Source organism: Penicillium paradoxum (assembly GCF_028828445.1).
Source record: "Penicillium paradoxum strain IBT 22861 chromosome Unknown utg000002l_segment0_segment0, whole genome shotgun sequence".
NCBI lineage: Eukaryota > Fungi > Ascomycota > Eurotiomycetes > Eurotiales > Aspergillaceae > Penicillium > Penicillium paradoxum.
The window spans coordinates 1,771,709-1,795,225 of record NW_026643180.1 but is presented as its reverse complement, the minus strand read 5'-3'; the positions used below and the strand labels follow the sequence as shown (position 1 = coordinate 1,795,225).

The 23,517-nt window shown below is 48.5% G+C and overlaps 11 protein-coding genes across 11 annotated transcripts; 5 read left to right on the top strand and 6 right to left on the bottom strand.

Moving 5' to 3' along the window:
- Window positions 1-624: 624 nt before the first annotated feature.
- Window positions 625-2,171, bottom strand: N7457_000666 (putative ethanolamine kinase; the record flags this gene model as incomplete). The annotated part of the gene is made up of 5 exons (XM_057171734.1): window positions 625-799; window positions 857-1,197; window positions 1,275-1,702; window positions 1,797-1,908; window positions 1,992-2,171. 5 exons carry the CDS (start codon window positions 2,169-2,171, stop codon window positions 625-627), a joined length of 1,236 nt encoding a protein of 411 aa, XP_057035637.1.
- A 1,546-nt stretch (window positions 2,172-3,717) lies between these two features.
- N7457_000665 (cysteine and histidine-rich domain-containing protein) lies at window positions 3,718-4,873 on the bottom strand (the record flags this gene model as incomplete). Its single annotated transcript, XM_057171733.1, has 3 exons — window positions 3,718-4,030; window positions 4,114-4,633; window positions 4,768-4,873. 3 exons carry the CDS (start codon window positions 4,871-4,873, stop codon window positions 3,718-3,720), a joined length of 939 nt encoding a protein of 312 aa, XP_057035636.1.
- A 228-nt stretch (window positions 4,874-5,101) lies between these two features.
- On the top strand, window positions 5,102-5,428 carry N7457_000664 (glutaredoxin family protein; the record flags this gene model as incomplete). The annotated part of the gene is made up of 1 exon (XM_057171732.1): window positions 5,102-5,428. One exon carries the CDS (start codon window positions 5,102-5,104, stop codon window positions 5,426-5,428), a length of 327 nt encoding a protein of 108 aa, XP_057035635.1.
- A 1,280-nt stretch (window positions 5,429-6,708) lies between these two features.
- On the top strand, window positions 6,709-10,159 carry N7457_000663 (transcription factor domain-containing protein; the record flags this gene model as incomplete). The annotated part of the gene is made up of 3 exons (XM_057171731.1): window positions 6,709-6,865; window positions 6,936-7,002; window positions 7,066-10,159. The coding sequence occupies 3 exons, from the start codon at window positions 6,709-6,711 to the stop codon at window positions 10,157-10,159; spliced, it is 3,318 nt and encodes a 1,105-aa protein (XP_057035634.1).
- Window positions 10,160-11,786: 1,627 nt separating this feature from the next.
- On the top strand, window positions 11,787-12,868 carry N7457_000662 (Arsenite methyltransferase; the record flags this gene model as incomplete). The annotated part of the gene is made up of 5 exons (XM_057171730.1): window positions 11,787-11,990; window positions 12,051-12,155; window positions 12,205-12,547; window positions 12,612-12,785; window positions 12,837-12,868. The coding sequence occupies 5 exons, from the start codon at window positions 11,787-11,789 to the stop codon at window positions 12,866-12,868; spliced, it is 858 nt and encodes a 285-aa protein (XP_057035633.1).
- Window positions 12,869-14,068: 1,200 nt separating this feature from the next.
- On the bottom strand, window positions 14,069-15,402 carry N7457_000661 (arsenic resistance protein; the record flags this gene model as incomplete). The annotated part of the gene is made up of 4 exons (XM_057171729.1): window positions 14,069-14,716; window positions 14,784-14,870; window positions 14,930-15,072; window positions 15,129-15,402. The coding sequence occupies 4 exons, from the start codon at window positions 15,400-15,402 to the stop codon at window positions 14,069-14,071; spliced, it is 1,152 nt and encodes a 383-aa protein (XP_057035632.1).
- Window positions 15,403-15,729: 327 nt separating this feature from the next.
- N7457_000660 (putative arsenate reductase (Arc2)) lies at window positions 15,730-16,290 on the top strand (the record flags this gene model as incomplete). Its single annotated transcript, XM_057171728.1, has 3 exons — window positions 15,730-15,882; window positions 15,934-16,048; window positions 16,112-16,290. 3 exons carry the CDS (start codon window positions 15,730-15,732, stop codon window positions 16,288-16,290), a joined length of 447 nt encoding a protein of 148 aa, XP_057035631.1.
- Window positions 16,291-17,231: 941 nt separating this feature from the next.
- N7457_000659 (bZIP transcription factor) lies at window positions 17,232-18,128 on the top strand (the record flags this gene model as incomplete). Its single annotated transcript, XM_057171727.1, has 2 exons — window positions 17,232-17,352; window positions 17,422-18,128. 2 exons carry the CDS (start codon window positions 17,232-17,234, stop codon window positions 18,126-18,128), a joined length of 828 nt encoding a protein of 275 aa, XP_057035630.1.
- A 74-nt stretch (window positions 18,129-18,202) lies between these two features.
- N7457_000658 (uncharacterized protein) lies at window positions 18,203-18,471 on the bottom strand (the record flags this gene model as incomplete). Its single annotated transcript, XM_057171726.1, has 2 exons — window positions 18,203-18,309; window positions 18,378-18,471. 2 exons carry the CDS (start codon window positions 18,469-18,471, stop codon window positions 18,203-18,205), a joined length of 201 nt encoding a protein of 66 aa, XP_057035629.1.
- A 393-nt stretch (window positions 18,472-18,864) lies between these two features.
- N7457_000657 (uncharacterized protein) lies at window positions 18,865-19,860 on the bottom strand (the record flags this gene model as incomplete). Its single annotated transcript, XM_057171725.1, has 2 exons — window positions 18,865-19,655; window positions 19,719-19,860. The coding sequence occupies 2 exons, from the start codon at window positions 19,858-19,860 to the stop codon at window positions 18,865-18,867; spliced, it is 933 nt and encodes a 310-aa protein (XP_057035628.1).
- Window positions 19,861-21,488: 1,628 nt separating this feature from the next.
- On the bottom strand, window positions 21,489-22,580 carry erg27 (the record flags this gene model as incomplete). Its single annotated transcript, XM_057171724.1, has 1 exon — window positions 21,489-22,580. The coding sequence occupies one exon, from the start codon at window positions 22,578-22,580 to the stop codon at window positions 21,489-21,491; it is 1,092 nt and encodes a 363-aa protein (XP_057035627.1).
- Between the last annotated feature and the right edge of the window lie 937 nt (window positions 22,581-23,517).

Below are 23,517 nucleotides of genomic sequence, written 5' to 3'. Positions count from 1 at the left end.
GGAGTACCGATACGATGGAAAAGAGTCCAGCTTGGAAGACTACAAAACATCCTATTACTATCCCATCCTTGCCCAAGTAACATGCACACAAGAAAGAATTTATCGAAAAATAAGAAAGAAACCATATTAACCTTAAAACACCCCAGCTATGACGTTGTTGAAAGACAACACACAAGACCACGAGGAAAAATGGCCACAATGCAAAGAGATAAATCAACCACCATCTATATCCTCAGATACCTGACATGACTTTTATCCCGACCCCATTTCGCAGTCGGGGTCGAGTTGTCCTCTTTATCTTAATTTCCTTTTCTCTTTGATTGAACCTTTCGGTTCAACCTCGTCTGTGGTCGTCCAAGACCACAACTCTTGATTTTTTTGGATTGGCTAAATTCGGTTTCGGCGTTGGCTGACTCAGAGAATGTTGTTGAATTTCTAGAGTGCCAGGATAAACGATGAACGTTGGTTGAAATTGTGAGGAGGCGGAGGAAATTGGCCGGGGTCATGGGAAATGATCACCGTGCCGTAATTCTCGCGAAGAGAAAGCGCGCCGAAGGAGTGATTGGCGTCGTTTCCTAGGGGAAGAGATTCGAAATGTATGCGAGACGGGTGTGAAGAGGGAATTTACACCTCTGACGCCCAGCGGGATTCACGCAGCGGCATCTCCTCGCCGGATTGCTTGCGGCTTCCATCGACCTCGCGCTTCCATGCGTAGTATTCACCGAGACGAGTCTCAGCGTAGCTGGCGTAGTCGAAATCGATTCGTGAGATTTGTGCTTGGATAAGTGCCCACACGCCCCTGGAATGTGTTAGCATATTCATTGGGTTATATTCCAATCGTGCCCGTGACTCTCACCAGTAGAGGCCAGGAATGCCACGGAAGCGGTCAACGTCATCATATAATTGGTCAACCATCTGAGATGAAGCATCGAGACCAAGCTGTTGACAGTAGCTCTTCGTGTATTCAGTAAGGAACTGACGGCGCACAGACTTAGTCGGCATCATGTTGTAGTCGCAGTCGTAGCCACCCCATTCGGCAAGGTGGTTCGAGATGTCGAATGCGGCAGGCGCGGGGACGGCATATTCATAATCGATGAAGTTAACAGGCGCGATACCGTCCTCAGGAGTTGGTGCACCGTTCTTGCTGGGAAGGACGATGACGTTTGCACAGAGCAGATCGCAGTGGGAGAAGACCAACTATAAACACACCAATTAGCCACAAGTCCGCCAATCAAATAATCGTATCCAACATATTGGGATTGAGAATCACGTACTCCATCCTCGCCGAATCCTTTTCCGTCATCCAGAATATCCAAGACCCATTGCAGCTCGGCCTGCAGACTTAATCGGCGGGCGCGCTGTTCGGGCGTGGCAACCGGCAAGGCCAACACCCATTTCTGCAGCACAGCCCACATGGATGGGCCCGCACGCCGGGGCTGGATTACAGTAATATCGTTGTCCTTGGAGCCCGCAATCTCGGTCACAGACTCACCCTCAACATGCGCAGCTACGCTTCTGGGCAGGACAGCATGCCACTGCGCCAGGCGACGGGCAACACCGCGCCAGATAGGCGGAGAGACTAGATCCTGGTGACCGCAAGGCCGTCCGCGGATGAAGCGGTAGAGCAGACCGTTTTTGAATCGGGCGAGGAGGGGTGGAGCCAGACCGCGACTGGCCAAAAGCGCGTGAGACCTTGTTTCTCCTAAGAATAATTGATCTACTTTAGCATATGTCGCAATGGGCAGGGGAGGCGCGGAGGGGGTTTCTGGTTTGAGGATTGGGGATCTTGCTCGTACTTTCGCGGTCTATGAGTATCTCTGTGCCATTTCCGTATGCCCTCATCAGTACTGCCTCATTGTCTATTTCTTCCTCCGTCAGGCCAGGCTTCACGTTGATGATTTTCAAGAGCTATGGACCTGTTAGTGTTTCCTCGAATTCGCGCGACTTGTTGTTCGTCGCATGGTGGGGAGCAATAGGAAAGAGGAACACACAGTATTGGTGATGCCATCCGTGAATCGCACGAACTTGATCTCGTTACCAGGGCCTTCCCAGTCAGGATTGAGGGTTAGGATCAGCCTCAGAGCAGAGGCCTGCGAGTCCGCATGGATGTATGATAGGGGAATGTATCGAAAGTCTGGCGACATCGCCATCTGAGTCTCCGTTGAGCCCATGTTGGACTGAGGTGGAGCGGAAGCGAAAAAGGGCACGATCGCGTAGTATATAGGGTCTCGCAGTGATCTCGGGCTGTTTGATTAGTTTACTGCCGCTTGAGAAGCAGCGCCTTTTTTTAATCAGCGACAAGGGTCCTTAACCTAAAGGCGGAGGCAATCGCACGAGAGGAGGCTGCTTGCGCAATGTGCAAATGTTGATGAATGCTAGGCAGAAGCAGAGCACGAACCGAGAAGGAGGATTTTGTGCTGATGTGAAGGTTGTATCATCAAAATTCAGGGGCCGGAGAGACAGAAGACGCTATCGATGGCGGGGAGGTCACCGAGAGCGAGGGGAGGTCTCGTGCTCCCGAGCCATGATTGGCAGATAGGCTTACTGGGCCCAAGGGTACCAAAGCGGCAAGGCTTGAACAAAAAAAGGACACTCCCACCGCTACTATTAAGTTTCCTGGAATTAAATGCCGATTGGCTGCAATACGGTTAATTTATTGTGTTCGTGCTTTTCTTTGTTTCAAATTTAATTTGGTGGCGAAGTGATACTATCTCGTATAAGCATTTTATTGCCAGGTACTCCGTACGGAGTACATACTCCGTACCAAGTCACGGGCGGGGCGATCACATGAAAAAGACTTCCAGGGTCTTGTAGGGTCACATGCAGAATCAAACCCTGCATTCAGCCCTAACTGCCTAATCCGACCAATTCCTCAACAAAAAAGGAAAATTAGTCATAAATTCCACTATTAGTCAACGAAATGGAAGAACCTTTTCACCGAAACCCAATCAGCTCTAGCGTAGAATGGCTTTTCAGACATATAAAAGGAGTCACCGCGCCTGCGTCTTTACTCTTTTTTCTTTTCTCTCCATCATCAGTAGAGGTTTACATAACTTATGTAAATTTCAACGGGGCTCCACAATGTGGCTTGCTGAGGGTTATCCGATGGCTTCGGCCTTCATGGGTTTTCTTCCGTTCCCGGCCCTGGAGAGTAAAGGCGTCTCTCTTTTTCCCAATCACTTTATGGCTATGCTAGGGTATCCTTCGGGAAGCCCCATGGGTGCTAGCTGTGGAGAGGGCGTCACATTCATTTTTTTCCAATCACTCTTGTGTGATTCGGTTTGCGACTCTGATTACTCTGGTCTTCCGCAATAGACCAGAGAACTCGATCCACTCTCGTAGCATCGGATAAACTGAAGTTGGTATTGTCCATGAAGTAATTATTGGTGGAAGACACTGTACATATCTTTGGATGTTGTACTACGTGAATCCTCGCCTCCGAAAGGAGATACAAGGAGTCTCCCTAGTTCACGCGGTATTCATTTCGCTTGGCCAACCCAAATCCGTAATGTTCGGATTTTCCTTGCCAAGAGATATATATGGTGCTGTCGGCATGCCGAGTCTACTCAAGCCACAGCTACTCCGTACGGCTAGCGGACTCCTTCCATCTGCTCTAGCGTACGGAGTAGCAGCCAGTGGTTCAATATCTGAATTGTCACCTTCGTCATAACTGTTCAATTTTTCTATGGTGTAATTTTCCAACGTGTGAACCTCCAATCACGCGCGTCCAGCATTACCAATTTGAATGCGCTGCCCAGTCCACTTATCATCACTGCGCAACACCGGCCAGCTGGTACCATCAGCCTTGACCAGATTCAATTCCAACTTGGTGCCCAGTATACGGAAAGTCGACTGCTCCGGGTTAATTGGAGCAAACAGTGTATATGTATCCTGGAACCGCTTGTTGTCTGTGGTAGGAAGATCAAAGACAATCGAATTGGTAGCAAAGTCAACCTTGGCGCGCTCCTTGTCGACTTTCTTAAAGTATAGGGAGACGATGACGGCGGTGGGGGTTTGGTAGAAATCATTTCTGTAGAGACGAGAGCATGTCAGTTCACTGTATTTGGAGCCAGCGCTCGTGCAGTGGGCTGGCCAATCTTTTTGTATACGCACCTGACTGAGTCCACTTTCTCTTCACCCGGGGGCTTAGCCTTGCCCACAAACAAGTGTCTCGTCTTCTCTGTGCAACCGGGAATCTTCAGGAACTCGTCAAACTCGAGGACCCGGCGCTTGCAGCAAGACCACCCCTTGCTGCCCTCGTGGAAGATTGGCTGGCCGGGGTGGTGGACGCACTTCTCCTCATCGCGGGCAGTTGATCCAGTATAGGAAGCACCGCAACCTTTCCGACGGCATGTCGCATTAGTCGGGACTTCCGCATCAGGGTCATCCGATTCAGGTTCCTCAATGACAGGCTTCTCAGGCGGTGCCGCAGTTGTGATAGTGGGGGAGGCGGTGATGGGTGGCCGCTCGGACTTCTTTTGTTCGACCGGAGTAGGAGCAGCTGGGGCTTCCTTAGCCTCGGAGGGCTCGGGCGCAGGTGTATCGTCGACGGTAGAATGCTTGCCGGTTGTGCATGGCGGAATGGAGAGGAATTCCTCAAAGGTCAGGACGCGGGGCTTGCAGCATTTCCAGCCTGAAAAGTTAGCGGTGTCGTGGGAAGGAACATTGCCGAGGCCATCATAGTGTATTCCCACAATCATTCAGCAGGAGCCCTGGATGAACTCATGGGACACAGATCTGGCATAGCTTAAACACCAAGGTACTTACCTTTCTGCCCCTCGTGGAACACTGGGGGACCCGGATGATACACGCAATCTTCTTCCGGATCGTTGAAGGTCTTTCCACACGCTTTGTGGACACACTTGCCTGCCATGATGTTCAAAAAAAAGACAGTTTATAATAGAATTCACAGGACTCAGTTAGGAGGAGAGATGACAATTGTGTTCTGGAGAGAATGGCGCGGGTTGCCTAACAGGGTTTAGCGGGGAAGCTCGAATGTTCCATTCGATCGCGGAGAACTTTCTGACCGCATTCGCGTTACGGCACCATCTCCATTTCTCAGGTTGAAATTCACTTTTTGCATCATTGCTATAATCTCTCCATGTTTCCTACGCGCGTCCTCTTCAGCTCAGCTCGCTTGACGCTATTCACACGCGCGGGCTGTGGTTTGTGCGATACTGCCAAAAACACCGTCCTCCAGCTCCAGAAACGGCGTTCCTTCGAATACGTCGAAACAGATATTATGGAACCTGGCAATAAACGTTGGAAGGATGTTTACGAATTTGACGTCCCCGTCCTCCATGTTCAACCGGCTCGCGATGGGTTGCCTAAGGAGGCAGACCTCTCCGATGCCCGCAAATTATTTCATCGATGGACTGAGCAAGAGGTTGAACGGTCGGTTGATGAGGCAGAAAAAGCACTGTCCTGATGTTTGTCTCTTGAACCAGCATTTTAGATTCAACAAACTCCATCGTCTGCGGCGGGAATGACGTACCGTCCACCAGGGACGACCCTTCTATATGGAGGTACATATCGATATTAAGATGCCGACATGGTAATACACATGGGTATTGTTGTATATATCTGCATGAATCATTTTAAAAATTGCCGGTAGATCCTAATTTCTTTCGCACTCCCTGGGCAGCAAATATCCCCTCTTGCATGCATTTGAATATCTTCCACCACCGGCTGCGAGGTTGCGGATACACCTAGAGACCCCGTTGTTTGTGTTATTTTGTGAGTTAAAATATATCGTAGAGTTGATCACCTAGTGGGAGTCAATTTCGCGACTAAATTTGATTTCATTCGGTTCTAAATGCCTCGACGGTTCTAGATTGTCAAGTATGATAGCATCCGCCAAGGTTTAGGATGCCGCGCCTTCATTCACCATCGAAGCAAATAAATGGCCAGGAATTATGTTATGTAAATTGAATTTTCTAAATTGATCTTGTATATATACTTTGCGACTTGGATCTCTAGTAATATTTACCTACATGTCCTTATGTACATGTGGGTATCTATCTGTAGTCTGTATCGAAGCTAGGTAGATTGGATTGGCTAGGCGGTAAGCCTATAACTGCCAACCCCTAGTCTAGGCCTTTGCCTGGATCAACGTCACTTTCCCAGGGCACATAGCTATGGATACACGTTCATTGAATCTTAGGGGGGTTGATTTGGTGTGTTGAAATGCCATCAAGCCCCGCACGTTTTTTTGCCATGAACCTTCATTAAGACCAAAGCTTACAACCATCTACCGTTGTGAACCTTGCGATTCTGCCACGCGTCTGCACGCGTTTTCATTACTTTTTTCTTCGTGAATTGGATCTTTCCAAAGCAGCATATTCAAACACTTCAATTATTTCTTTCGAGATTTGACCTGGGCTGCTGGTAAGATCCCTTTCGCATGCGCAGTCATGAATAGCTGCTCTCATTTTGCCTTGAATCATACCTGCCTCAAGGATTGACTGAAGCTAACGTGTTCATCATGTTCAGTTTTACTTGACCAGCCCTGAAGTTTCACTCGCAAATACTAGCGAGTACGTCCCATACGCTGATATTAGTGCTGGCATCTTGGGCAGCTGTGCTGTAAGAGAGACTGTCCTCAACGCATCCAAACTGATTGAATCATTCTCAGTCCGAACAACACAAACATCATTGCATTTCGAGATCTTATTCTTGACACAATTTTTCCCAGGCTAGCTTCTGACCATGGCCGATCAAGTCCCAGTGGCGAATGATGCAGGCAGCTCACGTTCTCCATCAGCTTCAGTGGTAACAAAACCGTCCTACGCACCAGTTCATCCGCTGGGATATCCTTGCAGGGCATGCAAAGCAAGACACCGACGCTGTGATCGCATGAGACCAGGTGAGTATCTCATAGTCTCCGAGAAAATGGAGATTCGAGCATGTGTATTGATGACTGTTTCTTCACCCAGTTTGTGAGGCCTGTATCAAGAGAGGCCTAGAAGCCGAATGCTCCTATCCGTCTGCAGATTCTCCCTTGTAAGTCAGACAGTGCTTTGAACTTTACCCAGAGAAAAAAAAGACTGAGTTGATATCATGTAGCGTCGAGACCAAAACTTCCACGAACAAAATCACCATTAAGACCGGTGCGCCGTTTTCGGGGTCAATTTTTAACGATTCCTCGGCCCCACTGGCAGTTGGTGAGAAGAAAAGGCCGCTAGCTTTAGAGAGCTCTATTGGAGAATATGAATCTATGAATGGCGTGGTCAAATCAACCGTCAAAAATATTTCAAGCTATGCACAGCAAGGGCAGGAATCTCTACAGCCTCCTGCCAAACGGCATAAGATATCCGAATCTGGCCCTATTGATGCGATTGGGCAATCCGGGTTAGCACTGGGTCAGATTGGACCAGTTGGCCCCGATTCACCCAGTGGACGTAAGCTGCGTGTTCCGCGCAGTGTATCTCCCACTCTACAGGAAGATGAAATGGAGCTACGGTGCAACTTGACCACTGAGATAAACGTTCAGAGATCAAAACACCGCAATCTCAATGCAGCATGCCTTTACAGTATCATGAAGCTACTGAAAAGCGCGAAGACCCAACGCCCGAGCGGTGGAGCTCTAGCGACTCAGTCAGATGACAATTGGCTTGAAGAAGATGATCTCATGGAAGTTGCAGCAATCAAGCACAGCAAGGGTGGGCGTTGTTCTCGTGCTCTTCTCACTCGATTTGAAAATTTCTTGTATAGCCCATTGATGAGCGGCGAGGAGAAGAGAGCACAAGAACGTGTCATATGCATCGAAGAGTGTCTTTCGAGTACAAATGCGCCGCCGACATCCAACCACAACAAATTGTTTCTTCGTCGTTTGAAAAAAATCATTCTGGATCCTCTTGCGTACGATTTGGATGAGAAACATCCACACATCGAATTTCTACGCAACACACTCGATGCAGCTATAAAGACCGACTCGAAGCTAGGGCGTGTGACCTGTGGGAAATTTGCACAGTTTCTAGACCCAGAAAGCGAAATCATCAGTGCCGATGTCGATAGTCCAGATCCAAGAACGGGAACTTTGAGTTCACCAAGGAAGGAGCAACCCAACCTCGAACCTCCGCGCGTGCCTTCTTCGAAACCTCATGATACGCCCTCCAAAACAACAACAAACCACACACACGACCTTCTCTCTTCCCCCTCCCCCCTCTCAACTTCCCACTCTCCATATCTCCCTCGTTTTGCCTCTGCTCCAGCTCCATCCTTCCAAACCGCAGTGGACTCTATCGATCTGATCGACGAGACCATGCCGTCGCCTTTCGTGACTCCTAAGGGACGGATGAAGCGTCCTACCTCTCGCAATCAGTCATCACAGCCCGCCGACACCCACGTGTCGACTGTCGCGCAAAGTCCGTCCAAGAGACGTGCTGTTTCTGGCACTGAGCCATGCAATTCCAGTGTTGCAGCTGCTACGGCTCTTGTGCCCGCTACCCCAGGTGCCCAGTCGTCGAACCCTAATAATAACAACGCGCCGAATTCGATGGTTTCTACCTCAGACATTCAAGCACCCAGCAACCACGGCAATAACAGCATTACCCAAGTGGCAGGCAGCACTACCTCTGGAAGCCAATCACTTGCTTCTGAGATCCCGAAGAGACTTATGAAGATTTTTTTCGAGAAACAATCGGTTATTTTGCCCATTCTTGATCTTGATAAAATTAGATCTGGTCTCAAAATCGCCGTGAGTCGTGGCCTAGCTACACCGGAAGATATCAATGCCACTCTTGCGCTTTGTCTCGCTATGGCGTGCCATCTCACTCGTGAAAGAGATATATGGGGCGCTCAAAAATGGTACGACCGCGCTGTTTCCGAGATACCTAAACCTGAGAACTCTGAGTCCTCGTTCAAATACTTCCACCGACGCATCCTTCAAACCGAGTATCTCCACATTGCAGGGTCCCTGAAAAAGGCCTGGGAGATATTGTCTCTGGCGCTCAGCAAAGCCGACGTTCTTGAGATGCAAACTGAGCACGGTGGATGCCTTGCAGTGGACCGAAAGTCTCTTGAGCAGGTTCGGTTGATATGGCATTGTCTCTGGATGAAGAAATCATCTCTTGCGCTCCAGCTTGGTTTTACCAACCAATGCCTCGATGCTTATTACGCCCCACCACTGCCATCGCCATCGCAGGTGGAAGAGAATCTAAGTGTGACAGGGGTGTTGAACAATTCACAGATTGTCTTGGCATCTGATTTTTTTATTGCATGCGCCTCCCTTCTAAAGCACACTGAAGATTTGATCACTCTTGAAAACAACTTACGTGCCACTATGCTGACATGTCCTATGAAATGGCTTTCCACTGTCGAGCTCAGTGGTGTCCAGGAACTGCATGGGTCCCTGTCTGATTGGAAGAGTGGTCTACCTGAAAGTCTGGACTGGAAGGGCTGTGGAATCGCGCTGAATAACGTGGATGAAACTAGTCGCCGCATGTGCATTCTGGCTCATCTGCGATATCTCTACTTCCGGCTTCGGCTTTACCGGCCTTTCTTTACCTTGAGCCTACGCCTTTCTCGCCCGTGCACCTGCAAATCTGGAGTTCATTTGTGTGCGAGAAATATCCATGATGAGGACTCGTCTCCCCTTTTGGGGCTGATTTATTACAACGCTATCAGATGCTTGTCTGTAGCCCAAGAAATTGTCAAGACCATCCGCATCACTTTTGAAAGGGAAAAGAACGAGGTGTCTAAATGTGAATACCTGGACTATCTTTACGGGGCCGCTTTGATTCTGATTGCGGCTCGCACTTCTCCATTCCTCGCAAACGGTACCATGGAAGGTGTCCCCGCTGCCGCTGCCACAAGCAAATCAGTCAAAGCCATAACTGATGAAATCAGGCAGGTTGATAGCTTGCTGCGGAATTATCAAGAGACTTGTGAGCAGGCTCCTGAGCTTCGGTACCGGATTCAATGTGCTCGTGCTGCCTTGAGTCTAGTTGAACTCCAATGTGCGTCGTCCCGCGAATTTATCTCGGATCAGGACCTGAACTTTGCGCCAATTGTGTGGCGGCGTATCTACCACCGCCTGCGCATTGATACTTCGCTTGGAATGTTAGCGAATATCCAATCCTCTAATGCCACTACTATTCCGGGTCGCAAATTGACCCTCGGCTGGCTGGAAAGCTTGCCCGTCGATATGGAAATCTGAAGGGACTAAACATGTATTGCGCAGGCTCACAACTCCTCAAACTCCACATTTCACATAGTGGATTTCATGTACGGTATCGTTTTGCCAAGCTCCGATAATGTAGTTCTCACAAATGGAATTTTCTTGCTCAAAAGCTTCACTCGGCAATTGAATGTAGTTGTTCCATATCTGATGTATGCCTGTGCTTGATTTTGACAGATCTTGGGTTGTAATTGGCGCTTCATACGGGGCATCCGGGGAACCAGGTACATGTATAATATAGCAACATAAAGCGCATCGGACTTGAAATTTTGATCGCGCCTGAGAACAGTAAGAAGGAGTAGAAATGGTATTGAGCGAAGATCGAAGATTAGCTTCTGAGCCACAAAGGATCTTGATCAAGGCCTCAGAGAGATGGGAGGCAAAACGCAGGCCAGGAAAAAAAGCGAGGCCTTTCCTGGGAAGAGAGGGGGTAAAAAAGAAATGAATCCTGGAAGGGGATTGAACCCTGAGCATTGTTTGCCCATCCGAAAAAGGAAATGGTTCCCTTATAGGAAGCCGGAAAGAGGTCCTACCTGCAAATCCACCTCGATTAGCTCATTAGCTGGGTCTAGGGGTATTTGGTACTTGAAGCCTGGATGCGCATACTTTGAGTGGCCCTTGGGAGTCATGAACCCAAGCAATACTCGAGGATCCCTGCGTGGCCTTAGGGTGGATCAATAACAAATATCTTGTAGCAATACCGAGTAGATTCCACACCTATAGAGTATGCGAGTCCCGATCCGAGGGGGTGGCGGTCCTGAGGTGAGTGGTTTGTGGATTTGCACCTTTTTTTTTTCTCTTTCCATTGTTGGCATTACTATATTCCTGGTCTATACAGAGGTGTCATTTGGAAGGCTCAGAGATATCTCCTACCCATACTCCATCTTTCACACAGCATCGTCCACATCTTTGCCCAACCCATACCTAGCAGAAGTCTACATACAAGCTTGCGATTTTGATGCAATGATGAATCCAAGATCTTTCGACGCCGAAGCATCCGTGCTACAACTGTATCCACGCTCTTTTATAGCCAGTCAACATCCAACAAAGCATAGTTCCACCATGCCTCCTGTCGCACAACGGTGTACGTTCGATTTAGGCTCAAGGGTTCCCGCAAGCGACCTATGATTGGTTGCAAGATGCCCCACATCTCCAAGGCTTTGACTTGGAACCTTGGAACCTTGGAACCTTCTTGTCTGTGTTCCCAGTCCTTCATCCCGGTTGGTCGCATCGACTTTGTCCTCACGATCTGGGGAGGGGTTTTCTAAGCGCTCCTTTTTTCTCTTCAAAAGTTATGAACTGTCGTGCATCAATCAACAAGAACTCTTAGCAGTGACATGCCAGAAATAGCGAACACCCAATGAGATGTTCTAACACTACAACAAACCTCCACTCGGTCTAAGATACAGGATATCGAACTCAGCTCGTCGCTAATTTCCTGTCTAAATTACCCCAAACTTTCGTTTTAAGGATGTGGTGACATGCCACTCCAAACGGGGTAACTTTACACCGGCGCGGCAAACTATCTATTTAAACATGGGCCTACTCCCATATACCACAAAGATTCATCTACCTATCTACTTGTCTCATTGAACCAGACCTCGACATGGATTCAAACCCAACCTATCAGAGTGTCCAAGATCGCTATGGCCAGTTGGCTGATCGCTCCTCTACCTGCGAGCAGAGAAAGGCCGAACAAACCATTGCCCAAGCATTCGGTTATGATGCCGGAGACCTGAGCTCAATTCCCCAGGCTGCCAATCTCGGAGTGAGCTGTGGGAACCCCTTGGCACTTGCTAACCTGCGAGAGGTGAGCATCAACCCCAATATCATTATGATTTCGATGCCAAATCTAACATACTTATGATAGGGCGAGACGGTGATCGACCTAGGCAGTGGTGGTGGCATTGACGTCCTGCTGGCAGCCAAGAAGGTTGGCCCACAAGGAAAAGCAATTGGCGTGGATATAACCAAGGTGATTCTCCCACTCTTGATTGAGCATCAAATCTAAATTGGTAATATAGAGCATGCTGGAACTTGCTCGGAAGAATGCAGAGAGCGCAAGTGCTTCTAATACGTCCTTTATCGAAGCTTCGATCACTTCTATTCCTCTGCCAGACTCTACAGCCAGCTGCATCATCAGTAACTGCGTCGTGAACCTCGTACCTACAGTCGACAAACATCTTGTCTTCAAGGAGATGTTTCGCTTGTTGCAATCTGGAGGCCGCGTTGCCATCAGTGACATCTTGACTCGAAAGGAGCTACCCCAAGAGGTTGTCAACAGTCTATCTTTCTACGTCGGGTGTATTGCAGGAGCTAGCCAGGTTCATGAGTATGAGAAATCTCTCTCCGACGCCGGATTCAAAGGTATGTAACCATTCAATTATGGCTCTATGACGCATTTCTCTGCTGATAACTGGCCTTCTCTCAGATATTGTGATTGTAGACACTCATAGTGACATCAACATTTACAAAGATCTGGTTCAAGGGGAAATGAAAGCCGAAGAGAACAGTTCCCAGTCGAAGCCTTCTTGTTGCGGAGGAGCTCAAGGGAATGATGCTCCCAATGAGAATTTGCTGGAACATGACTTCAACGAATGGGCTGGTAAGTCTTTAACACCAAGTAATGGGTGACCCCCAAACTGACACTTCCCAGGCTCATTCCAAATTTATGCTGTCAAACAGTAGGAAAGGCTTATCTGATTAGCTGAAATCAAAACAAAATGTCTCACGATATGTCTGTTAAAACACTTAGAAGCACCTGATTATCCACCCTGCATCCCTCCAGTGGACTGTTCCCTTGCTTGAACCCACGTTCCATCCGGAAGTATAAGACATCTAGCTCCACGCCCTTGGCATTGCATTGGATCACCCATCGACACGCCAGGGAACACAGAGTCGTATCACTGTTGCTCAGAACATTTAGTTGAGGAATTCCCTGGACCTCTGGATTCCAGTTTTCCTCTGGATTAGGTTCTTCCAAAAGAAGCCCCAAGTTTGCCAGACCATTCTCCTGATTTAACAGAGATAGTGTATTCATATCTAGCCCCATCTCTGGTGATACTTCCAACGGACTCTGGTTCCATTGCTCCCAAAAGGACACAGGAACCGGACTTGTCGCACATCGTTCTGTTCTCAAATCACCAGCGAAGGAATTTGACACCTTGAAATTATTAGAATCTCGAGACTTTGATTCATGAGCCGGGTCACCATACCGCTGATGCCATATCGGGTGCACTATCGGGAATGTTCCCGGGCAGTGCGTCCGAAGAATTTAATTTGAAGCCGAGCGTGGCTAGTAACCCTCTCATCCATGCATTCTCCGATTGTAATTTATCAAATGCAGATAGAGATGGAGAAGAGTTTGACGCAAGTATCTCGTCGTATTTCTTTGCTTTTGCCTCTAAATCACGGACATATTCTAGCCGTTTTGCTCTTGATCGTCGCTGATTGTTGCGAATGCGGGCGAGATCTTCGCTCTACGCGAGAAGAGTGTGAGACGAGCAAATAGAGAGGAACAGAAGAGCATCAATCACAAACATAAAACGGCTTGAAGGATACCGACCTTAGTTTTGGTTTTTGGACGAGGCATGCTTCGAATAAAACTGATGCTGAAATAAAAGGGAAGTGGTATCGTGGGAGAGAGAGATAGAAGTCGAATGAAGAAGATATCCAACTGTTGAGATCGTGTGAAGTTGAAAGTGAAGCTGCGATGGAGCGGGGGACCGTTTAGCTTTGTCCAATCACACGAAAGTGGCATGTCACCAGCTGAATAACCATGCACAGGCTGGGCAGCTTTAGAGGACTGTGCATCTATATTGTAGAATTGATCTATGTATCTGATTAATTACGTGTATTATATCTTATCTATCCATATTTGCAACGCATTTAGTCCTTCCATCCAGCTCGTTTAGCTATCAATTTGACAGCATACACAAGGCCCAACAGCACGGGCACCTCTATCAAAGGCCCTACCGTCGCAGCAAGGGCCTGGTTGCTTTCTGCACCAAACATCGCGACCGCAACTGCAATTGCCAACTCAAAGTTATTACTCGCCGCCGTAAAGCTCTGCACAGCGGAGAGCTTGTAGCCGAATCCTAATTTGTATGCCACAAGTAGAGTCGCAAAGAAGATGATCAAGAAGTAGACGATGAGCGGCGCTGCGACTCGAACGACAGAGACAATCTGGTGGACCACATGGCGACCTTGCGAGGCGAATAACACAAGGATCGTAAACAACAGGCCAATGAGGGACCACGGACTAAGCCATCTCAAGAAGGTCTGGTCATACCATGTCGCAGAGATTCGTCGAAGAACAAATCGCGTGAGAATGGCGGCCCCCAAGGGGATTCCAAGAAACACCGCGACACTTTTTGCGGCTGTTGCGTATTCGAACGAGACTGAATCGCCGCTGATGACGCCGATGAAGAATACTCCCATCGGAGCAAAAAGGACCATCTGGAGGACTGAGTTGAGAGCGACGAGGATGGCACAATATTCATTATCACCTCCAGCTAATCCTGTCCAGATTAACACCTGATAGAGACTGAGCATTAGCATGAGTGTATCTCCAGGAGTTTGTTGCTAGATTCTAGGGACTTACCATAGCAATACAGCGTGCCAACCCGACAATAATTAGTCCTTGTCGCAATTCTGGTTCGTCTGGGAGAAAAGCCCAAGCCAAGGCCAACTGAGATTCTCAAGTCAGTAACAGGTCCCGAGGAGATGTAATATTGTGTAACCACCTACCATAAGGAAGGGAGCAATAATCCAATTCAAAAGGACACTGAAAGCCATCTGGATCCAAATTTCTTTGGTTCGGAAAACATGATGTAGCGATTCAAATCGAATCTTGCACAAAATGGGGTACATCATGACCAGAAGACCGACCGCTAGAATTTCATAATCAGTAAAGAGCCCGGAATGGTGAATACTTGAAGCTGCATACCGATAGGCACTGAAACCCCAACAAATTTGCCCTTTTGCAAGGCGGGTCCTGTGTTTGGGACGAAGTTGCCCAGAATAATTCCAATTGCCATGGCAAGAAAGATCCATATTGCCAGAAATCGGTCAAGCAGGCCAAGGCTTGAGAACATGGATTTTTTTGTTGTAGGTTCATCGGGAGAGATGGGTTGACTCTGCTTTTCGATGTCGCTTGTTTTTGGCTGGTCGTTGGGAAGATTGCAGGCATTTGAACATGCCTGTGGTCGTAAAGACGCCATGGGGGTGCGCGTACTGCTCGCTAGATAGATGAACGAGCAAGGAATTATCTTGAGGTGCTGAATAGATAAAATGATGAAGCATGGACTCGTGTTTTTGCTTGAACTTATATTGTAGCGCTCGATACTAATGGTATGTCACTTGTCGACGCTGATTGGCTGAAGAATTAGACTACGGAATCTGGCTCCACAGAGGTTTCAGCCAATCAGATCACAGTGGTGACATTCCCTCTCAGGCGGGGTATTCGGAGTATTGGAGCTGCAGAGTCAATCTGACAGTTTGAAGAGTACCAAATCTCCCTATTTTCAACTTCATTCTCTATAACTACTATGTCAGCCGAGATCCCATGGCACGCCGCATTTCCTGCCCCAAGGGGCGCGGCTCCCTCTATATCGCGAGAGGAGCTATTGCAATGGATCCGAGACGGTAAACAAGCCGGAAAGGACTATGTACTTGTTGACTTGCGTCGTACAGACTACGAGGTATGACTACTTGGACGATGCGATAGATTTCCATATACTGATGGGCCGAAGGGAGGAACCATCCAAGGATCATTGAACTTGCCAGCTCAGAGTCTGTATCCTACCATCCCGACGTTATATTCCCTCGTATCGAACAGCAGCGCAAAATATGTGATTTGGTATTGCGGTAAGTATCAACTCATTTCTAGATTGGGAGTATCTTGGCGTGCAGCTACTGACTTGCGCTCAGGATCATCCGGGGGTCGAGGAACTCGTGCAGCTGGTTGGTTCGCGGATTATCTTGAAGAGAAACAGGATACAGTTGTCAAGAGTTTAGTTCTCACAGGGGGTATTAAAGGATGGGCTGCTGCAGGTCTGGAATATACTGCCTTGATGGATGGGTATGATGCATCTGTTTGGTCAAAGTAGAAAATTTCCAGTCGAAACATTCAATTGGACTAAGTTAGGCATACATCGCATGCAGTAGCAGCACAAAACAGCTCATCATGTCTCAATGGCCTTGGGCATTTTACAAAAAAGTCTCAATTCATTTGCCCCAGGATACCTTCTCACAGTGAGATGGTATGATTCTAGACACAAGCTGTGTACTTCGCAGAATCAATATTCGGAACGTTAGCGATACTATTGGCATAAAAAGTGCACCATTGATCTACTAACCATATAAGTTTATTCTTCTCGTTCAATTATTAGAGAGATGAGGTTCTGAATGTGTTCGGGAGACATTTCTATCAAGCGATTCGCGTCGGGCTTCATCCTCTTCAGTCCTACGCTGGACCGGAGATGGAGCAGCCACCTCACTCAAAGTACCGTAAGATTCATCATTCCCATCTTTTTTCCGATTTTTTGTCTGTGGCTTTTCCTCTGCCTTGGAATTTGGTTCCTTCCAACGCCCACATGTGAGTATGTGACGGAGTTTGGAAAGCATCACGTTCGACTAGATGACGGATGGAACAAAGTCTGAAGAGTTCGTATGATGCGATAGATGAATCTACATAGAAATTCACGTTCTCCAAGAAGAAAGATACCCTCAAACCCTCATCTAGATGTTTTCCCAGGTGGCCACTGTGCTACGTCATAAATATGAAGGAGTAAAGGAGCAATCGGACATGAGTCCGAGTCTCGTACAACCGTCGTTGATATGGTTGAAGAAAGCATGGGATTTTGGATTATCCTGGAGCAGTGTAGATATCCATATAAGATAGTCCTTAATTATACGGTGAGATCGGAGCTAATCAGCCGGACTTGACTCGTTAACTCCGACCTCTAGATTCCTCAACCTCTGGCTCACCTAGCTTTCTCTCATCTCACCACTCTGTTCGCTCAATGGTAGTGCCTAGATACTATATAAAATGACTACATCCCCAGATAAGTCCCTGGCTCTGGATGATACACCCTCAGATGACTCGTCGGTCCCATCGGATCCCGCGACTCGGAGGCGACTCCAAAATCGCCTGAATCAACGTGCTAGCAGTAAGTGGTTCGTTCAACTATCACACCTTGATTTCAAATATCCTTTGCTCATACTAATCTTGCACACAGGAAAGAGAAAAGCATTGTTTTCAAAAACACATCACAACCCGCAAGATCAGAAATGGGTAGTTTATGTTAAGGAATCCGACATTCTACGAAAGACTAGAGCGATTGAAGAAACATCAAGCCACCAAAATGAAGAAAACCCCTGGCATCTCAACCAGATCCAACGAAATCATTTTATGACCAAGTTCCATGCTTGCGGGTTGCATATGATCAAAAACCCAGCTCTCTCGCCGAACCTTACTTTATGCGATACCCGGTACAATATGCTTTGTGCTATATTCACCAATGCCAATTTTATGGGCCTCACATTCGATCTTCTCAATGAAGATATTGCGTCTCAATTCAATCTTGTCGGTCCATCGACGCTGCATCTTCCAGCGAGTTTATGTCCATCTCAGAAACAAAAGAATATCATCCATCACCCCTGGATTGACTTGATTCCAATGTTGTCACTACGTGAGTCTGTGTTAGACAGGGTTGAGGTACTAGATGAAGAAGAACTGTGCGACGATCTATATGGAGTTTGTGCATCTTCTGGGCAGAGTGGGCTTCGCATTTGGGGCGAGTCCTGGGATCCGTCTGCTTACGAGGCCTCGGAAACAGTCATCCAAAAATGGAGTTGGATGGTTCAGGAATGTCCCGATCTAATCAAATCTTCGAATTACTGGAGGAAACAGCGGGGGGAGAAAGCGATTGTGTTCAAGAGCTGAACCTTTTGTTGGATATAGGGGTTCAAGAGCTGTTTTCTAATTCGAATCGAACTTCTCACGAGTTAGCTGCTCACTCAGCTCTCAAAGTTCCAAGGCTGGGTCCAATTGTCTTTATCATTGATGTGAGTGTGCAACTCTTGGTCTGCGATTACGCCTTGACTAAGATAGAAGCCAGTATAATCTGTATCCATGAACGATTGGCAATGGATGACAGAAAAGGGCAAGTGACCGATGCATTATCCTACTGACCTGCGATAGTCGGGTTAACCATGCCAGTGATGACGGTAGCAGCCCCCTCCGATGTGCTAGTCCATGGAGGAATTCCGTGTGCTCTTCCATCCATATCCACTATTTCTATAAAATTTGGTCAACAAGAGAACAAATCATACTAGAGGTGGACGAGTCATACTTCCGGACTTTGTCCACTCGGCGACCTGGTTAAATATTGGTAACCCAAGGCCATACCGAACTCCTGACCGTACGATTATGTCGTTTGACTACATGCATGTAGAGGGAAGGAGCTCATGAGCCTTTTGAAGATTTCAGACCCAAAAAGTGTGACTGGACGTAAAATGGTAAATGGGATTATTAGATTCCAACAGGAGGCTAAACCAGAGCCACCAACCCAATTGTCTACATGTATCTAATAACATGCGCCAAAACAAATAAGACAAGAAAGATCATGACACATATCAGCGGACAGACCTGGAAATACCAGTACCCGAAACAGCATGTTCTAGAACCACATGATGCCCGCCACAAGACCTATCACGACTGCCATGCAGCTTCCGTGTAGCTCCTGCGAGTGCCGACCAGCGGCTGCATCGGTGGAATCCTCAGCGCCAACCTTTTGGTGAGCTGGTACTTCCTCTGAGGTGGGGGGTTCTTGTATTGACGCGACAGGGTTGGGATTGGTGAGGTGGCGTATTAATGTTGCAGGTGCCTCTGTCGGTTGCTCTGGGAGGAAGATCAACCTGGTGTACTTGGCCCCGTAGAATCCCACACGCTTTGCAAAATCTATGCCGACATGGCAGGCCTGCTGACACATATCGCGGAGGGGGGCATGGAACGGCAATTGTGACTGCTGGATGCTGTCGCCGCTGCTATCGGAGGAATGATTATATGACGGGATACTCAGGGATTTGTTGTCGGAAGAAGTGGGGAGAGATTCGTTGATGGTGATGGTAGGATATTGATGTGTGGGGTCCGCATTTCGGCTGCGGTTGGAGAAGGACGTGAGGAATGGGTAATCGTCTAATTGCTGGATAAAGTAAGTTCTGAATGCGCGGGCCTTGCGACTGAACGAAAACGATGATTCGCGGGCTAAAGAGGAAAGTCGACTTTTATTTGCGACGGCGGTCGTTTCGCTTGCCGGGACCGCAGCGACATTTCCGACGCGCGCAGTAGGGGGGAGACCATTGCCTCGTGATCGATGTGACGCTGCTAGAACCCATGATTTGCGAGGCTCGTTAAGAGTGTGTGTTTTAGGTAGTACCTCGTTTGCGCTGTCTTTAAGAAGAGGGACCTCTGCAGGGTGGACTCGGTTAGCGAACTGACATTACCAGAACATTGATGGGAATGTGAACGTACGGCGAGCTGCTCCGGTGTAGAAACTGAAGTCCGCAAACTTGGAGTTGTAGAGATTCGGTAGCGATGGCACTAACGTGAGGAGCGAGAACACAATCAGGGCGAGGAGTGGGAGTGCGCCGGGTTTATTGAAGCCAGACCGCATTGTCCCTTCTCCCTGACTCGGTCCGGGAGCTGCCTCGGGGAGAATGGTTCTTCAGGCTTCGCGAGGGTCGAGGAGAAAGAGTGGCAACGTGAAGGCCATGGAGTGGAGAGTCGTCTCTTTCGCGTTTCAATGCAGCCTTCCGTGGATCAATGCAGCGTTTCTGCAGAGCAACGTTGACGCGCCGACGCGCAGGGGAGCTGGTTTGGTCTGGTGGGGAGATGGCCGGGGGAGGAGGATCTCGAGGAGCAGATGTGAAGAAATCGCAGATGCGGTGGATTCGAGTGGATTCGAGTGATTAATACGACGATAAGAGCCCTCAGCGTCGCAGGTGATGTGGATGCGATTTCTTGGCCCTTTTTTCTCTTCGCACCATGGAGCCCCGTATGACGTCGCCCTCTACCGTGTAGCGTGGCACAGCTGTTGATATCGGCCCTCGTTTGAATAAACTAGGTTGGTCTTACGATCTGTCTGAATCGCAAGAAGATCGAAGAATGTCCCTCCCACGTTGTTGACTTGACAGGTTGAATTTTCTCGAGGGATTCTAGGAATGTTGGCCTGAGGCACTAGCATCCCTGGCAAGGTGTCGATCGCAAGCCACTGCGTCGTAAAAACCGGATTTTGCAACCTGGTTCGTTGAGCTCATCTAATATTGTGGTTCCAAGAATGCTATGTTCATCATGTTTACGGAGTACTCCGTACCCCTCCATATCATGCATGAGGTGATGTGAGCCGAGTCCATCGCTCGAGGCAACGGGCTAAACCCCGACAATAATAGCAATTGATCGGCATCGTCCCCACTAATGTCCCCCTATTTCCGTCGAATATGTCCTGGCGCTCATGGACTGAGCTGCAACCAGCACAACGTTGGACTTGGCCATGATCGAGTACCCAGCAAACTAGTGTAGTGGGGGCCACTCCGTACTGTGTTCTAACCTGGAACTGGCTGATGGGGTAACTACAGGCATTACTGATGCGATAGCTTCTCCAGGGCTCGACTTTTTCGAACCCCCAGAGAATTATTTGATGCCTTCAATTTGCTCCCTGCGAGCAGGGGCTTCAAACTTTTATATGGGGTTTCTCCGATCGCTAGCAATAAGCTAGTTGAAAAGCCATGGACCAGTTATTTGATGTCGGAGGCATCCGCCAGTTTCCGATATCGAGGTTTTCCAAGGTAGTCCGATCTCAATACTTGGATTTCGAAAGTCAAACAGTTGATTATTAGGGCTAGGAATCTTCATGAGAGAGCAAGGCGAAGAAAAGCAAGGATTGATTCATGTATTGTAAGTTGTAAATCATGGAAAGTCCCGGAGGTGCCCAATTCGGAAAGCCACCACTACAACCCATGATACAAATTTCGAGTGAGAAGACATAAAGCATAGGTAGTGACGATGTTCCATTGTCCAAAGCGAATAAGACAATCCAATGTGTAGCATATACATATAACAAAGGAGAGAGCATGATCTCTATATACACATGCTTAGTAAACGTAGAAACAAAAAGCCATACCTCTTTTGCCAGGCGCAGAAAAGACGCCGAAGACAAGGTTACCTAAAAAAAGAACACAAAACAAAAGCAAAACAAAAACAACGCTATTACCGTAACCGTGGGCGTGCACGTTTCCATTTCCATTAAATCGGATTCATCATAGAAGCATCAGGGACGGCGGGTGGAATCTCACTCTCACGAGTTTCAGAAACAGGCGTAGACTTTGTGACCGGGACCGGGGAGATAGTGGTTGGTACACTGGTATCCATCTGACTGAGCGAGCGACTACTGTGACTGCGGGAGCGGCCACCACGGGAGACAGTACTCCCCGCAGTACTAGAACTCGGCTTCCCGCCGCGCTTGACCATTTTCCCCAGCACGCCGACAATTTCAGCAGCGTCCTCAAAGCTCTCATCGTCCATGCCTTCTTGGGCATTATAGACGTCTGCGATTGCCTGTTTTGCGAGGCGGCGGCAGGCGACGGGGTCCTGGAGGCAGTCGTATAGATAGGCGGCGTATTCAAGTTTGACGGATAGGCGAAGAGGATGTGAGCCTGGTAAGAGCTTGTCTGAAAGACTTGCGGCGTGGTTGAAGCAGGCTGTTGCCGTGGCTGTGTAGTCTAATGGGGGAAGAAGGAAGGATGAGGCTGGTTTGGGTGGCTGCACTGGTTGAATCACTGGTGGGAGGCCTGGGGGACGGGATGTTGGTGCTTTTGTGCTAATGCTCTTAGTCCTTGATAGACCAGAGACGCCGAGGGCCGTGAGGGCATCTACCCCGTACATCGAGTCATGTTTGAAGCGGACTGGGATTTCGGTATCGGAAGTGAAGATTGGGCGGTTGTGGAAGAGCACAAAGATGTGGTAGAACGAGGCGCGCAGCTTGTAGGCGAGTACCTTTAGCTCCACGAACATGTCCACCATGGGGAGAATGTAGCCTTCCAGTATCAATAGGCCCTCGCGGGAGAGCCATATGATATGGTGATAAAGCTGGAGGGATCTTGTTTCACGTGTCGTATCGAGGCGCCGTAGCTTGCGGGCTCGGAGAAGCTTTTTTGAAAGCATAACAGAGACTCCAAGGACTTTGTATAGCATTGCCGACAGCAGGGGGTTCTCGAGGCCCATGACGGCCGCGAAGTTGCCCAGGGCCTTCTGATCCACCTCTGAGGAGGCCATCCATAAACCCCACGAGTCGAAAACCTCAAATTCTAGGCAGATTGAGTCAGCCATATCGACCATTGGTCCCAAGCAAGGAGATTTGCGATCAATCGGGATAGGCGATAGTGCGGAGGGGAGCAATTGACCCAGAGGCAATTCAATTGAAGAGCTCAGGGCCCCTAGAAGAAAAACTAAAGCAATAAACAACAGGAAGTTAGACCTACCGAAAAGCACGTAAACAGAGCTTCAAACAACGATCAAACGCAGGGCTTAGACCATGCTCCCACCATCCGCGTATTCCAGAAGCGTAGACCAATTGAGCTGCGCAACGGAATTCTTGGCGCACACAGAGCTCAGATAATTCCAGCGACACACTAAAGCAAGAACACAAAATATGCAGAATATGCAATACCGAGAGGCGCAAACTGCAAGGTTCGATGGGGCCGGAGGGCGGCGAATCTTCACACCACGGGGTATATCAACAGCCAATGACTTTTTTGTTCCTGGCGCGAGTTTCAATTCAATTGCAATCAATGGTAAGTCGTAATTCACACAGCGCACCGCAGGGTCCTCTGCGCGATCAATCAAATCGGTATTTCCCGTTTCAGTCTAGCGACAGCAGTATTCGCGTGTTGGGGCTATTGGGGCTGGCGGATTGCAGCTAACAATGCAAGGAGTCGACGGCGAGGTAACGGAGCTCGTGGCTGAATTGCGAATAAACTTGACGCATCGTGCGGCCGGCAAAGGGGCGAAATGCGATGGGTTTCAGTGCCAGCGCACTGCGGGGAAGGAAATGGGGGTGTCTCGGGTGGGGAGCTGTGCGGGAGCTTGATCTCGGGCTGTTAGAATTGCAAATCCTGTTAAGACTGAGACCCTGAAGAGGATCAGAATAAGAGTTTTCTCCCAGCACGGGGGCTTCCCCTGATATGACGAAGATCTGGGCTCGGATAATATGTGTGCTGTATGATATTACTAGTCTGTCTTGGAGTCCCACAATAGATAATCAGAACAGAAGCAA